We start from the raw sequence: 14,348 nt of genomic DNA on the forward strand, positions 1-14,348 counted from the left end.
TCAACAATTCCTAGCCCACCGTCCTTCAAAAAGTAGCCGAAAAACTTGAACAAGCCGCCCACAGCCTACATACTGTATAATCAATACCACTGAAATAAAATCGACCTGTGTAACGGGGTCGCTTCAGGGTCGAGTTTCGTCGAATACGATACTCTTTGTAACAGCTCTAATGTAAAATTGTAATCAACTCGTCTGCTGTTGTTATCTAATGGAATTATTTCAAGTGTTTTCAAATGTTTTTTTTTTTTTGTAAGCCTTTTTTTTGGAGTTGGATGGCTTAATACAATTTTGTTACGGGAAAATGTATTTCACAATTTTTGTAGCATACGTGGAAACACTTGTGTTTCTAAGTTATTTTTAGGCGTATGTGTGGGAAAGCTTTTGGTAGATAGATAGTAGGAAGGTAGATAATATATTTGAGGTTTGATTTTGCGGCTGCGTATTGCGTTTATCTAATTGCCAAAACACGTTTCCATTCGAAAATTGAAAATTATTTATATAAATAAATGTTAGGGTATAATAAGGATTTGACATTTTATTTCATGCTTGATTTTTATGCTATAAGTTAAGAATAGGTTTTAGTTGGATATAATACTCATACATTTAAGTTATTTATGCTGTACTAGCTTCCGCCAGCGGCTTCGCCCGCGTGGTGTATTGATAAAAAGTAGCCTATGTGGTAATCCAGGGTATCACCTATCTACATACCAAATTTCAATCAAATCGGTTGAGCCGTTTTTGCGTGATTGAATAACAAACATACATCCATACATTCTCACAAACTTTCACATTTATAATATAAGTAGGATAAATAATGGTGGAATGCCCTGGACACCTACAATCCTGATTGGTGGAAAAAGATTGAGTGGCATAGAGACAAAATGGGCAGAGCCACGAGAGTGGGAAAGCTCGGAAAACAAAAAGAACCTGTATATTTCATCTTTTAACACTATATATTTGTCCTCAGGATTCCCTCACCGCGAGATGCCGCCGCCGGGGATATTTAGCGAGCTAGAAGACGACTACATAGAGGTGATGTCGAGGAGAGGACAGAGTCGGTCACCATAGCCCATACTGACTGTTCTGTACACGAGACCAGAGGGGAGGATTTGTCGCCAGTGAGTATACATCATCGTGTCAGCCTATAGCCTCCACAGCTGAAGGTAGGCCTACCTTCCCTCCCCTAGTGAGCGCCAGCCCCGGTTTTGGGCACCCTGCATCCATTCACTTTCAAATCGTCGGTTAAATGTATAGAGTAGATATAACATAACCAAAATATATAACGCAAGACTAAGAAGCTCTTACACTCCTCACTTATTTCAACGCATGTGTGATGTAATAAAGCGCAACAGGCGCAATGACAATAGGCTGTGTCTACATAGTGCTAAAACAACCCTAATGACCAAAAGTTTGCTCTGCATGGCCCCAAAAATATATAATAAATTACCACAAAACATAAAAGAATATGACTTGACCACATTTAAACGAGCACTTAGAGCCCTCTTGGTCAAACAATGTTACTACACCGTTAATGATCTTTTAAATGACAATAACTTAGAAACACCTTGACATACGCACTGTTCTCCTAGTATTCTTATGTTTTAAATTTCTAGTTATGTGATGTGAATATTTTTATTTTTCTATCGTAACTTTGACATTGTTAATAATTTTGTTTGTTAAAAATGCATTTTATTTGATTTTGTTGATACATGAAAATTAATGTAAGTATGACATACTGATATTACATTCATACGCCTTCTGAGGCAGATTTTGGTGGACCTAGTTTTATTAAAATTGTGAACATCTTTAATACCCAAAATGTATATGAATAAATAAATTGATTTGATTGATTTGATTTGATTACACAGTTGAGGAATCTGTAAAACCGATAAAAAAGAAAACTGTTAATGAGAAAAGGATCAAAAACATTTTATGTGTTGTAAGTTGTACAAAAAACTAAAATATAGATTAGCCCTTTATTCTTTAAAACAATGTAGAGTACTCAAAACAAGGAGGGTAAAAAAATCTCTGCAGTATAACAACGTGAGAAGAAAAATGACAAGGAACTATAACAATAACAGCTGTTGCCGTTACAAAAATAAAACTTTTCATCAATAAAGGCTAGCTTTTCCACGCGAAGAGAGAAAAAATCTCCAGCGCAGCAAATATCCTTTTTATCAAACATAGTTCTGGCTACAAAAACCCTTAATCGTCCTTTATGAAACCGAAACCGAAGCCTCAACGAAAATGAGAGAAAAAACATATTGTTAGCCAGCAATATTTTTTCCTAACAAAACTATTATTGGCACATCAGCCACATAAACAGATTTCCCCAAGATTTTCTTGCTCAAAGAAAATAAGACGAATGATTTTTCCACATAATTGAGTATGGACGAAAGCCAAAAGGCGATACAGATTATTTCGGCAGTAAAAATATTATTTTCCTATTCAGTTATCTGGTCAATTAGAGCTATTATTTATTTATTTTCAGGAGATATAATATATCGTTTCCACAATGTGGATCCATCGGGTGCCAAGTAATAGTAAGGAAGAACGCTTTGTGGATTTATTGTTGCTTTATAGCTACAATCTGTGTTGTATTTTGTGTTAAATATTTGGGCAAATATTGGCCTATAAAAGGCCAGTTCTCTGATCCAATTTTTTCTTGTAAGCTGCTTTGCTTCGTCATATGCAGCAACTTTTGTTCAAAGAAAGTACAATTAAAATTGATGTCTGACTAAATCGATAATACCTATTATTGTTGTCATTGTAACAATCAATGTTGTCAGTAAAAGTGATAAATGCTTACTAATATATTTCTACTAATAAATTCTAGTACTTTTGAAAATTGTTCTCGGTACAAAAAACGAAAAATGAAATCGAATGAAATCGTAGCGAAAATATTGTTGCAGCTATTTTTGGAATTCTAGCGAGTAACTAAAATGGCACAGCTATGTGAAGTTGAACAATATGATTGCATAAAATATAAACTATGCTCAATTAAGTTTCACTTTCCCAAAAACATCCATGCTGTGAACAGGCAGGACCTTTTGGAGACTCTTCACAAAACTGGCACCCAAACTGGGCCACCCACTTTTGTCATCAAACTTCAAAAAATCTCTATCCTTACCATGTCATGTTTCTGATACTCTCAACTTCACCTAAAAAACCCTACTAACCACTAAATTCTCCACCAGAAATGAATCTCCTAAACATGGACGCGGAGAACCGCGTGGTCCTCAACGTGGGAGGGATTCGCCACGAGACGTACAAGGCGACGCTGAAGAAGATTCCGGCGACGCGGCTGTCGCGCCTGACGGAGGCGCTCGCCAACTACGACCCCGTGCTCAACGAGTACTTCTTCGATAGGCATCCTGGAGTCTTCGCGCAGGTTTTGAACTATTACAGGTAAGTGATTTTCTTCTCCTGTTAAAAGTCAGTAGCAACCGCGTCCCCTGAGAACTACTACGCGCATTTAGATGAAAGCAGATTACAGTTTTCCTCGTTACAACTGTTACTATATAAGGTGCTTTAATATTACCTGTCAGGACTTGAATGGGGAGTAGTATTGCGTTTATAGATAACAATAGTAAAGATAAATAATTGATTAGGTATTTGTCATATTTTTTTTCATACAAAAAAAAATACGTATAAATTTGACTTAATTTATTAGTTTAAAACCATCCAGTAGAGTTGCGCGTTGCCACTCTTGCAGAACAGATAGAAAGAGATAGCAGTTGCTTTCATTGACAAAGCGACACTACGCGCGTAATTTGTGAACCACGTTATGCATAGTAGAGCTAATGTTAATTTAACTTGTTTAATGTCTGAAATTGAATTGACTGTTCCGGGGAACGCTTCACTACTGTAATCTATAAACGCAATACTACCCCCCATTCAAGTCCTGGCAGGTAATATTAAAGCACCTTATATGTCTTCAAATTGGACTATACATAATAAACATAGTTGTTCCTAAAATTAAGGCATTCGAACTAAAAAAACTCTTCAGCTTTATAATAAATGTGTGTTTAATAATGTGTGTTGTGTGTGATATTAAATGTGTGTTTTTGAGAATGTAAGAAAAAGAATAAGTGCATCAAACTAAAAAAAAAATACAAAGTCCAAAAGTTCTTATTCTAATGAAAATACGCTTTAAACATTATACGTAGCTCAGTTTCTTTAATTAAACCATAATAAGCCTAATACAGAATATTATACAAAAAGAAACGTGACCTATAATTTTCCAAAAGAAACAAAAAATTACGTCTTTTTCGACCCAAAAAGCTGTGACAATACTTATTATCCCTATTTTATTTTAGGTGGAGGGTAGGCTATAAGATTTCTGGGCGTGATATATACAATCGTTTCATAGCATTGACATTTCAGAACAAAAGAGATGTTTTGTATAAATGTCTGACATTCTCGCAGCTCTATATTTAGATGTCGACAGTGTTTCGGCAAATTGCGAGCTAGGTGTTTGTATTATCTACTAGAAAATATAAGGGGATTTCTTCGGATTGATTAGCTATTTAAATAGGTCATTTGAATTTAAATGTAAAATTGTGATCTAACTACTATTTTGGGTGATTGCATCAGAATTATAATTGCATAAGTTGATACAGAATGCTATGCAATAGCTTTACCGCGGCAGTCCCCGAGTGCCACACGTATTTTTTCATGTGTCTCCAATTTCCATTAGAGTTATAATTTATCGGAAATATTATTATGATCCGTATCTGAATTTTTCTCCACAATATTCTAAACTCCCCAAAATGTATACTGCATATCCGAAAAATCTTCTATATTCTGTTTCTACTAGTTTTTGAGACTACACATTGGTTGCGGTAAACCTAACCTTGGGTCTAAGGTCCAAAATATTCCTGAAAGCCACAGGGGACGAGGACAGTGACCACAGAATTTTGGGAAACCTGCGGTTTAGCGAACATTCGCAGCGGTACCAAAGGCATGATATATGAATTTTTCCGTAACACATTTCGTAGAGGCTACAAGGATGGTTGTGGTTATGTTAGTGAAAAAGAAAATGGCCGACATTTTGTTAGTAAAGTTCTTGATAAGACTTTTTTGAAATATGGTGTGATATTGAGTTTTGTAATATACGATTTGGTAAGTTTAATGATTATTTAATTCCGATAACCATAAAAAATACAAAAAACCTCCTTTTTGGGAAGTCGGTTAAAAATTGGGCAAAGTTAAAGAAAAAAAGATTTTTGACAATCTAGGAACTAATATTTTGCCTACGTTTCTGATTTAGTACCACCTATTACCATAAGGAGCTTAAATACCATAACTCCATGGACATAAATCAATGGGAACTAAACATAAACTTACATTAATCAATCTAAGCCTTAGTAAAGGGTTTGTCCCCAAAATAATCAGGAATTTCTCAAAGTTCCCCAAACTTCGGTCTTTATCAATGAAATTAATTTCAGCTGTAAATATATACTGGAGTACCTTGTTTATTTTTGGAATTTGGAAACCTTAAAGAAATCTGGTTTGGAAGAAATAAAACTGAATTTTAATCCTATCATTTAAATAAACTCTTGAAAATTACGCAAAAAATTTGCTAACCAATATCAGAAGTTCGTAAAATTAATTTAAATTGTCTTATCAAGTCTGCAAATAAAATTGATTGAGCCTAAATACTACACATCATTATGAAAAAATAGCACACTGAAGTTTTCGCTGATAATACACAATCACAATTTGATTTGAACTTTATTCCCATCAGCACAAGCTCAAAAATGCAACTTCACCAAGTACCTCAAGTGCACCCTCTTAGAAATCATAAGTATGAGCCGAGTCACGAAGCAAAATATCATTTAAGTTCATCTGGACAGCAGGAAATGGAATCTACGTTCAGTGAACAAACAGACAGCATGTCAGAACTACAGTTCTGAACTAACACTAACAGTCAAGCGTGAAGTTAGAATTTAAATCCAATTTTCTATGTTGATTCAGCTCTAAATATTGCTAGTTCTAATGCAATTTGTGGGAGTCCAATCAATTTTAATGGACTATTGAAACATTTGTTCGTAGTTCAGAATAATCAATTGTTATTCTGAAGTTATTGAATTTCAATATTCCAATTTTAAAGCTCACTATACTAATTTTTTTTTTAACTCATATTCTTCATTTTTTAATGGCTGTTTCAACAAATGAGTTAAAAATGGATTTCAGAATTAGAAATTGGAATTCTTTTATTATTCTAAATTCAATTTACATTTAAATCACTCGAATTCAAATCTCTGGTCTATTTACAAATCTCTAAAGTGAAAAGAGCGTAAAAATAATTGGTGCGCCCAAACTCGAACGTTCGAATCTAACTATATACAGAGTATATTATACATATACTCGACATTACATAAGAATACTTTCAGGAATATTTTATCGCGTAAAAGGGTGGTTTTATAAGAAAATTTATTGGCGAAACTCGTTACTGTAACTGAAGGAATAAATATAAAACCGAAGCTTCCATGTAGCTTGTATCAAAGGGAAGAATTGAAATATTGAACTGTGATTACTTTTCGTAGTAACATTATATTTTATCGTCTCTTTGACGTGATTGGCTGTAAATACTTGAAGGTAATGCGCATATATTTTTTATTGAATGTTTGATGGATTCATATTTGAAATTCTATTTTCAGAATCATGTTTTTTTTTGTAAGTGGATTTATAAATGGCTTATGTTTAACTGATCACCAGATATAGTAACAAATAGCAGACAAAAATAGTAAATGATCACCAAAATGAAACTCGCATTTTAATGTAAAACTATAACCAAAGTTTTAACACTTTGCTATCCTATTTAAGTGAAATTACTCCAAAATAAATCATGCGTAAGCCAAAAATAGTAAATGATCACCAAAATTAGACCACCATTTTAAAGTAAGATTATAACCAAAGTTTTTAAATTCTGCTATCCTATTTAAGCAAAATGAGTCCAAATAAATCATTGTTATCCCAAAAGTAGTAAATGATCACCAAAAGTAGTAAATGATCATCAAAATTATACCAGCGTTTTAATATAAAATGATAATCAAAGTTTTTACATCTTGCTATCCTGTTTAAGTAAACTGACTCCAAAAAAATAAGTTCGGCCTGATACAATAAATTTTATAACATTATGGGGACCCTTTTCCTGCACTAGGGTGGAAAATTGTCTATTGCATGCCTCTAAACAGTGCGATAAGAGTGTGTTTTCGAGGGAGTGTATTGAGAAACACATTCTTCTTCTTCTTTCTCCTGCCCTGTTCCCAATTTTACTTGGGGTCGGCGCAATATGTCATTTTCTTCCATTTTCCCCTGTCACTTACACTCACGCATGCATTGCAAGCCGGACACATAACTTAATATAGCATCATAATACTTTATTTGGTAATAAGCCTACATTTTATGGCAATCACAGTGACTTATTTAGGCAAAAATAATACATTAATTTGGTCGTCAAGAGTTGGTGATCATTTACTAAATTTGGTGGTCGAATACAATTTAAAGTGAAGTCGTGACTAAAATAGCTGGTACTATTACATTTTTAGACTTTATTTTTCTGGTGTTCAGTAGATATTTCTGGTTACAAAACTAAGGGTATCAAAGCATTTTATGGTGGTCATTATATTTGTTCCCTTTATAAATTGCCCAACTTATCGTGAGATTGCCCTTTTTATGTTGACTTGTAAATATAATTTCAGCAATAAACCAGTGTAAGTGTGTGTTACTATGATTGAGCAAATGTATATTTTATAGCTCAGAACAGGTAAATTCAAAATTAACTAGACCTGGCCATCACATTTCGTATCTCATCACACTAAAATAAAACCGTAGAGGTTTCTACATGTGCATTTTTATTACTTTTTCACACAAAAATACAATGCAGATTTAAATAAAAATTCGCAGTAATAAAGCTTATGCATCAAAAAAACTTTACCCGAATACGGGAACCAGTGAGCCAGTATCTCGGATAACAGCCACGCATAAAAATATATTCCTTTCTACACAAAACAACATTCCACGAATCGGATTATCCCATCCAAATTAAATAGTACAAAATATTCATCCATCACCCAAAAAGGAACATTATGTACAGTAGACTGCATATCAGTGGTAACTGTCATGCACCTTAACTCAATAGTAATAAGTACGATTTTCCCATAAAACTGTTACCACTGACCTGAAGTTGACTGTACATAACCTTTTACGAACAATCCTTTTGTTATTGAAATCTATGGAAATCGGATACCCTCGTAATTGTGCTAGTGGAATAACATTTTTCCGTCAGTCCGTATGTTTGCCGTCTTTAACCAAATGGCTGGTTATTTTCTGCCTCGCTTGTATTTATATGCCTGTTGATCTAGGAGTGTAAAAATAACGGATGGCTGGAGATATATTTTGGAGGAAAAAGCCTGTGGCTTTAGCTATTTCGTCTATGTATATTTTGTTATATGCTATGCTAATATTATAAAGCTAAAGAGTAACAAATCTAGAGAGCGCTTATCTCAGGAGTCCTGGTCCGATTTGATCCAGATACCCTTATGTGGAAGTCTATAGGCTATATTTTACACTTGTGTGCGGTATAATAATTATAGTACAGACTGTACAAAGAGCGTATCTCGCGCGTTCTCTGGCCTAGAAATGGCCAGTTACCATTTCTTCTTAAGCAGTCTGTATGTTTTTGTGATTCCATCAGTCTAGCAATCTCCTTGTTGCAGAACCGGCAAGCTCCATTACCCTACGGACGTGTGCGGACCGCTGTTCGAGGAGGAGCTGGAGTTCTGGGGTCTGGACGCCAACCAGGTGGAACCCTGCTGCTGGATGACATACACCCAGGTGAGGAGTACACTCTTGAAGAAGTTTCAAGGGCTTTTAGTATAGCAATGAGGCACAAGATTCAAGCTGGGCTTAGTTTGTGGCTCAACGTCAACTATCACAATGTATGGTTACTTTTTTTGTCAATAAACATTTTTCTACGACTAAAGATCATGATAGGAGTGTTACCAGCTCCAAAAATGTATGAAAGTAGGACAAATATCCTTGTTCAGAGCCTCGATTTATTGTCTCGCGAAAGTAACGCAACATATCTTTCCTAACATTTTAGGTGTTTTTATCCCGGAATATTTAAAAACGCTTAAAAGCCGAACTTTAAGCTTTTCAAAAAACTCCCTAGTCAATGTAATTTTAATTCATGAATATGCTAACTAGATCTCAATGGAAATCCTAGAAAAAGCTCAAACTAATATTCCAAGTAAAATTAAGAGCTAATCTTCATTTATAGATGACTTTGGAAACAATCACGATCTTTCAAGGGTTTTATTAGATCCATTTCTATTAGACCAATTTATATAATTTTATTAAGTTTTAAGACTTCTCCAATGTTTTCACATGACTTTCTTTAGCTGTAGTTTTTACCAATCATAAACTCATTCTTATTATTATTGATGTTTCATGTAAAATCTTAATTATTGTAGCCTAAGCGTGTAAATAAAGCTTCTTTGCCAATCAAACTGAATTTCCGTGCTCTACAGAATGTGCCTCCGTATGTGCTCTACAGATCAACCACATAGCTGATCTTCTTAGAGATGAGAGTTACCAAGACAAGGCCTGGATGCCATTTAAAAAATCTTTCACCGATTATCTTTTTATCATTCTTGGTCCTAAAAAATCTAAATCTCCTCTTGGTCCTAAAAAATCTAAGAGAAATTGATGCTTGGTAATATAAAAATTACCAAGCATCAATTTCTCATCTAAATCTTCTTTAACTCCTATCATAGTTTGTCGTCACATGTTTTGATATGAACTACATACGGAAAGTTTCCTCGTTTGCTCAGATTTCGCGACATGTCCGTACATACAAACTGGAGCGAATAACTTACAGTTTGAGCAGCTAGGATAGGAAAACATGCTGTTGAAGTCTTGAAAAGTTTCGTAGAATACTTCTTTCTGTGTAAGATGCTTGAAGAATACCTTTCTTCAAATAATGATGATGCATTGGCAACATTTGTTTATAGTTCTAGTTAAATAACTTTACCACTTCAGTGTTGACTATTGGTAATTTCACGATAGTTCGAACAAAATACTACTGCTCATAAGCGAGGCATAAAAGCGTCTGATTTCAGTGGTTAAATGTTATTTTCGGAGATAATTTTAATTGTGATTTTTAGCCGGTTAGAAAAAGAAGTAGGTTTTCGATTCAAAAAATATCGTAAGAAAGATGTAGATAGTTTTCTTCACTTCTAATGAAGATTAAATGTTATTAAACCTTTATTTTATGTGATTGGTTATTTGAATAACGTAGAGCCGAGTGAAAACTAAAAGTCTTTGAAATAAACCGATTACTAGAAATCTTCAAAATAAACAGGCATTATGTAATGAAATCACTGCTTTATAGATTCGAATAATTTTTAAAAACCTTGATTTTGTACACTTTCCTGTAAAACAGATTGCACCAACATTTGCAGATACATCACATTCAAAATTCAACCTTATTATGATACTCACTAAGTACCAAAATGCAATAACCATACTATACACAGCACACTTGAACTATCCGTCACGTTTGAACCACCAAGTTTTCCTCATTCACGTGGATTTAAGAACTTGTCCGCATTTTAATGCCGTGCCGTGTTCAGCCAAGTTTGTAGTTTTATGTATATTTGTCATAGGAGTTGGAAAAAAAGCTACATAGTAAAATGGATCTGGTTTTTATTAAGGCTTATGTCACGGAGGTAGCTATAAGTTTATGGGGGGTGATTCAAATTAGGTTTGTTGAAATGTTAGAGCTCAAATAAACTATAATACACTTCACACAAACTTAAGAAGTTTAGATAAACCATATTATTACTAAAAGTAACTATCTATCGTGCTTTCACGCCGAAACTATTGAACCGGGCTTAAATGGAAATGACACCCAGATAGTTTAAGGCAAAAATACAGTGGCTTGTTTTAATCCGGGTGCGACAAGCAGTGTAGCAGGGCACGAGTGAAACCGCCGAAATTAAGAGAGTCAAAAAAACGTAGTCAAAAAAACATGATGCACTCAACAAACCATCATAAAACGACCCTATAACAATAAAACCCCCTAAACAAACCTTTCCACTTTCCCCTAAATTTTACACTACAGTGCAAACACACGGAGCATTACGAGTGTGCAGTTTATTCTGCAGTGCAGTGTACGTGACGTATATGTTAGCATGTCGTTCGGACGTGAAGCGCTGGTGAAATGGCTTCGGCAAATAAATGTTCATCTTGTTTTCTCTTCGTGTATGAATATATCTAGATTTGTTTGGTTTTTGGCTTGTTTGTGTAAGGTTTATTTTGGTAAGCTTTACCTTTCGTGTTTGCTGAAATCCTTGAATATTTCTATCCAGTTTAACTCGATGGAAATATTTTTATTTTGAGACATAGCAAGTTTAGAAATGTTTAGATTAACGGTATGGACGTTTAGATTGAGTCTAGAACAAGATTGTAACTTAAAGGTCTTTGGTTTTATTCATATTAATTTATATATTTACTTTCAAGCAGATTAAAAGTAAATACATAAATTATGATCAAGAAATACCTCCGATATGATTATCAACTAGGGTTAGCAATGTTCCATAACCGTAAACATCAAAAATGCAAAACATTATTCTTGATGCCTCTCTGGCCAACCGAAAACAGAAAATAATATATTCCAATTACATTCCCAGAGCAATGGGTTTCAGGCCCAATGATTGTGGGTCCGATATTTCCTATTATTTCGACCACTGGCCCGATATGAAATATTTTTGCGGTCCTACCCTCATATTTTATATCGCGCGCAATCGAAACCTTTGTCCAATTAATTCTGTTTTCAACTTAAATGCGAAATTAAAATCGGATCGGTCGCGGCTTCTGATATTATTTTTAATGTATTATTTCTGCTTGAAAGCCTTCAATTTGTCTGTTTAATGAATTAATGGGTCGTAGTTACGCTATTACTTTTTTTTGGCGCAATTATTTTGTATCTTTTTTTTTATCGACGTTAAAAATCATCAAATGACCCCTCCCGCTGTGGGTTAGCAGCGGTGAGGGAGTGTCAGAATCTTACTGACTAAAAACCGTCGTGTTCCGTCGTGGGCCTTTTATGTACCAGGGCCGCGGTATCTCTTTCGAACAACCCGCAGATTTTGTATCTTCAAGCAGAAATAAATGCAGTCACAAGGCAGATCTTAAGTTTAATGAGAAGAATGGTACATTACGATTTTTTATTGTCTCGAGACTTATGAAATTCAATAAAAGATAATGGAAATTAAAGATAGGAATATTTTACGAAGCAGTTCGAAGTTTGGAAATTAGTGACCCTGATCTTACTTCGGTTGATCGGATTGCTATCCTATCGGGCAATGTTAAGTATAGAGCGCATATTCTGTCTGCCTAAATGCTTTATAATTATGTCCTGCACAACTGATATTTCCTCGGGTTTTAGCCGCTGTGGCTGAAAGGATGATCCTAAAGTTATAACAAAATATTTATGTTTTCTCCCAGCATCGAGACACCCAAGAAACTCTAGCCGTCCTCGACCGGCTGGACCTCGACACGGAGAAGCCGACTGATGAGGAGGTAGCTCGCAAGTTCGGCTTCGAGGAAGACTACATGAAGGGCACGGTGTCGTGGTGGCAGCACCTCAAGCCACAGATGTGGTCGCTCTTTGATGAGCCCTACAGTTCTAATGCTGCGAAGGTAACTGAAGATTTTTAACTATACTATATTATATTATATTTTAGGAGGACTTTTTTGTTATGTTCTTTATTCACGGCCTAGAAACTACTGAAGATACACTATTTCTGGTACATGCCACATTTTATGCGGGTACGGAAAGTATGAAATCGCGAGAACACACATAGAATACTTGGTACAGTGAAAGTATATGTTTTTATGTAAGGATAGTAGATTTGTAAAAGTTATAGGTAATTTCAGTAATACTTCTAAAAAAAAGTTTTAAACTAGCGGATCATTTCACTACTTCTGTAGAAGATCACTAATTATAGCGCGTATTTTAAAATCGAATAACAATAATTATTTTGCTGATCCTATTAAAAACACCAATTTAAATATTAACAAATTCAAATTAAATTCAAAACATCTGGCCAACAGTTTAAAACAAAAGTGCTACTTAAAATACTTTAAATGCCAAAATGTAATCTTTTGACTTTATGAAGTGTAAAATATTGTGCAGTATTACACCGAGCTCCTCCAGAGGCCTGTTTTAATTCAAATTTATGCTAATCTTTAATATATTCTAATTTAGACATTTCAGGGTTGTAGCACCGAACCTGCAAAAATGTATCATTGTTTTTTTTACTTTAATTTGCAACAAAATGTCCTTTTTTGTGACATGTAGGTAGTTCAGACGGATTTTTTTTACCATATAGTAAAAATACATAATCTTAAAAATCCTATTTTTTTTAACAAAGGATGATGGGCAATTTTGTATGAACCCTGGCCTGATAACCAATAAAGTTCTAATGTATATTATATTATTGCTTATACCCTACAGTTACTGAAATAAAACAGTTCATGTCAAGAATCGATCGGAAATAAGTACAGTCGGGCAGAAAAGAGTTATACCTTTTGCACCTATTTTTTTTAGTTAAAATAAAATCTATAGTAGAAAAATTCATTGTATGATGTATTTTCGTCAACTTATCACTTATTGAAATAAGCCTAGGGTACACTATCAATAAAAATCGGTCTTAACTAGGCATAATTGTTTTAATAGCAAAACAAAACATTAAAACTTTTACTTCTACCACCGTATACTATTTCCATTATTGGAGATAGCATTTCCTCGTTCTGCGGCACCAGGATAGTCGGCCCTGGGTTGTCGAATTATTAGAAAAGTAGCGACCCACCCCAGCTTCGCGCGGGAAAACGGTATTTCCTCACTATTTAACTGATGTTATTACACATACAAACCTTCCTCTTCAGTCACTCTATCTTTGAATATAATAATATATTATACCTAACCTAACCTAAACTCCTAGCTTTGTCCACATGGATGATACAAATGGGGCGAAATAGCCGCGAAACGCTTCGAGAAAAGGATGGTACGGCTGTGCCCGCTTGGCTCAGACTTGACTGGGGCACTGTTGTGCCCCCAGATATTAAAAAACCGTATCAAAATCCGTTGCGTAGTTTGGAAGAGTTAAGCTTTCAAAGGGACATAGGGATAAAATGACTGAAAAAGCGACTTTGTTTTATACTATTTAGTGATACACAAATAGTAGATAACCAAACGGGTGGTCAGGACCGCAAGGATACATGAGGGGTTCACTCAGTAGAATAAAGTTATTTAAGTTGTTTGTCAGCTTTCA

At 34.7% G+C, this 14,348-nt stretch overlaps 1 protein-coding gene across 4 annotated transcripts in view; it reads left to right on the forward strand.

Annotated features, from left to right (window-relative positions):
• LOC124638754 (potassium voltage-gated channel protein Shaw-like) overlaps positions 1 to 14,348 on the forward strand; it is an 84,244-nt gene that overhangs the window by 62,704 nt on the left and 7,192 nt on the right. For 3 of the 4 annotated variants that reach the window (XR_006985402.1, XM_047175827.1, XM_047175829.1), the window contains exons 4-8: positions 968 to 1,118; positions 2,492 to 2,543; positions 3,198 to 3,408; positions 8,727 to 8,844; positions 12,520 to 12,714. Coding sequence is in view for 3 of the 4 variants with exons in the window: in XM_047175827.1 (XP_047031783.1) it covers positions 2,516 to 2,543; positions 3,198 to 3,408; positions 8,727 to 8,844; positions 12,520 to 12,714 (552 nt within the window). In the remaining variant the exon portion in view is untranslated. The remainder of the gene's footprint in view (positions 1 to 967; positions 1,119 to 2,491; positions 2,544 to 3,197; positions 3,409 to 8,726; positions 8,845 to 12,519; positions 12,715 to 14,348) is intronic. The other variant, XM_047175828.1, reaches the window with a different exon arrangement.

The sequence above is a fragment of the Helicoverpa zea genome, chromosome 18 (assembly GCF_022581195.2).
Source record: "Helicoverpa zea isolate HzStark_Cry1AcR chromosome 18, ilHelZeax1.1, whole genome shotgun sequence".
NCBI classification, from domain to species: domain Eukaryota; kingdom Metazoa; phylum Arthropoda; class Insecta; order Lepidoptera; family Noctuidae; genus Helicoverpa; species Helicoverpa zea.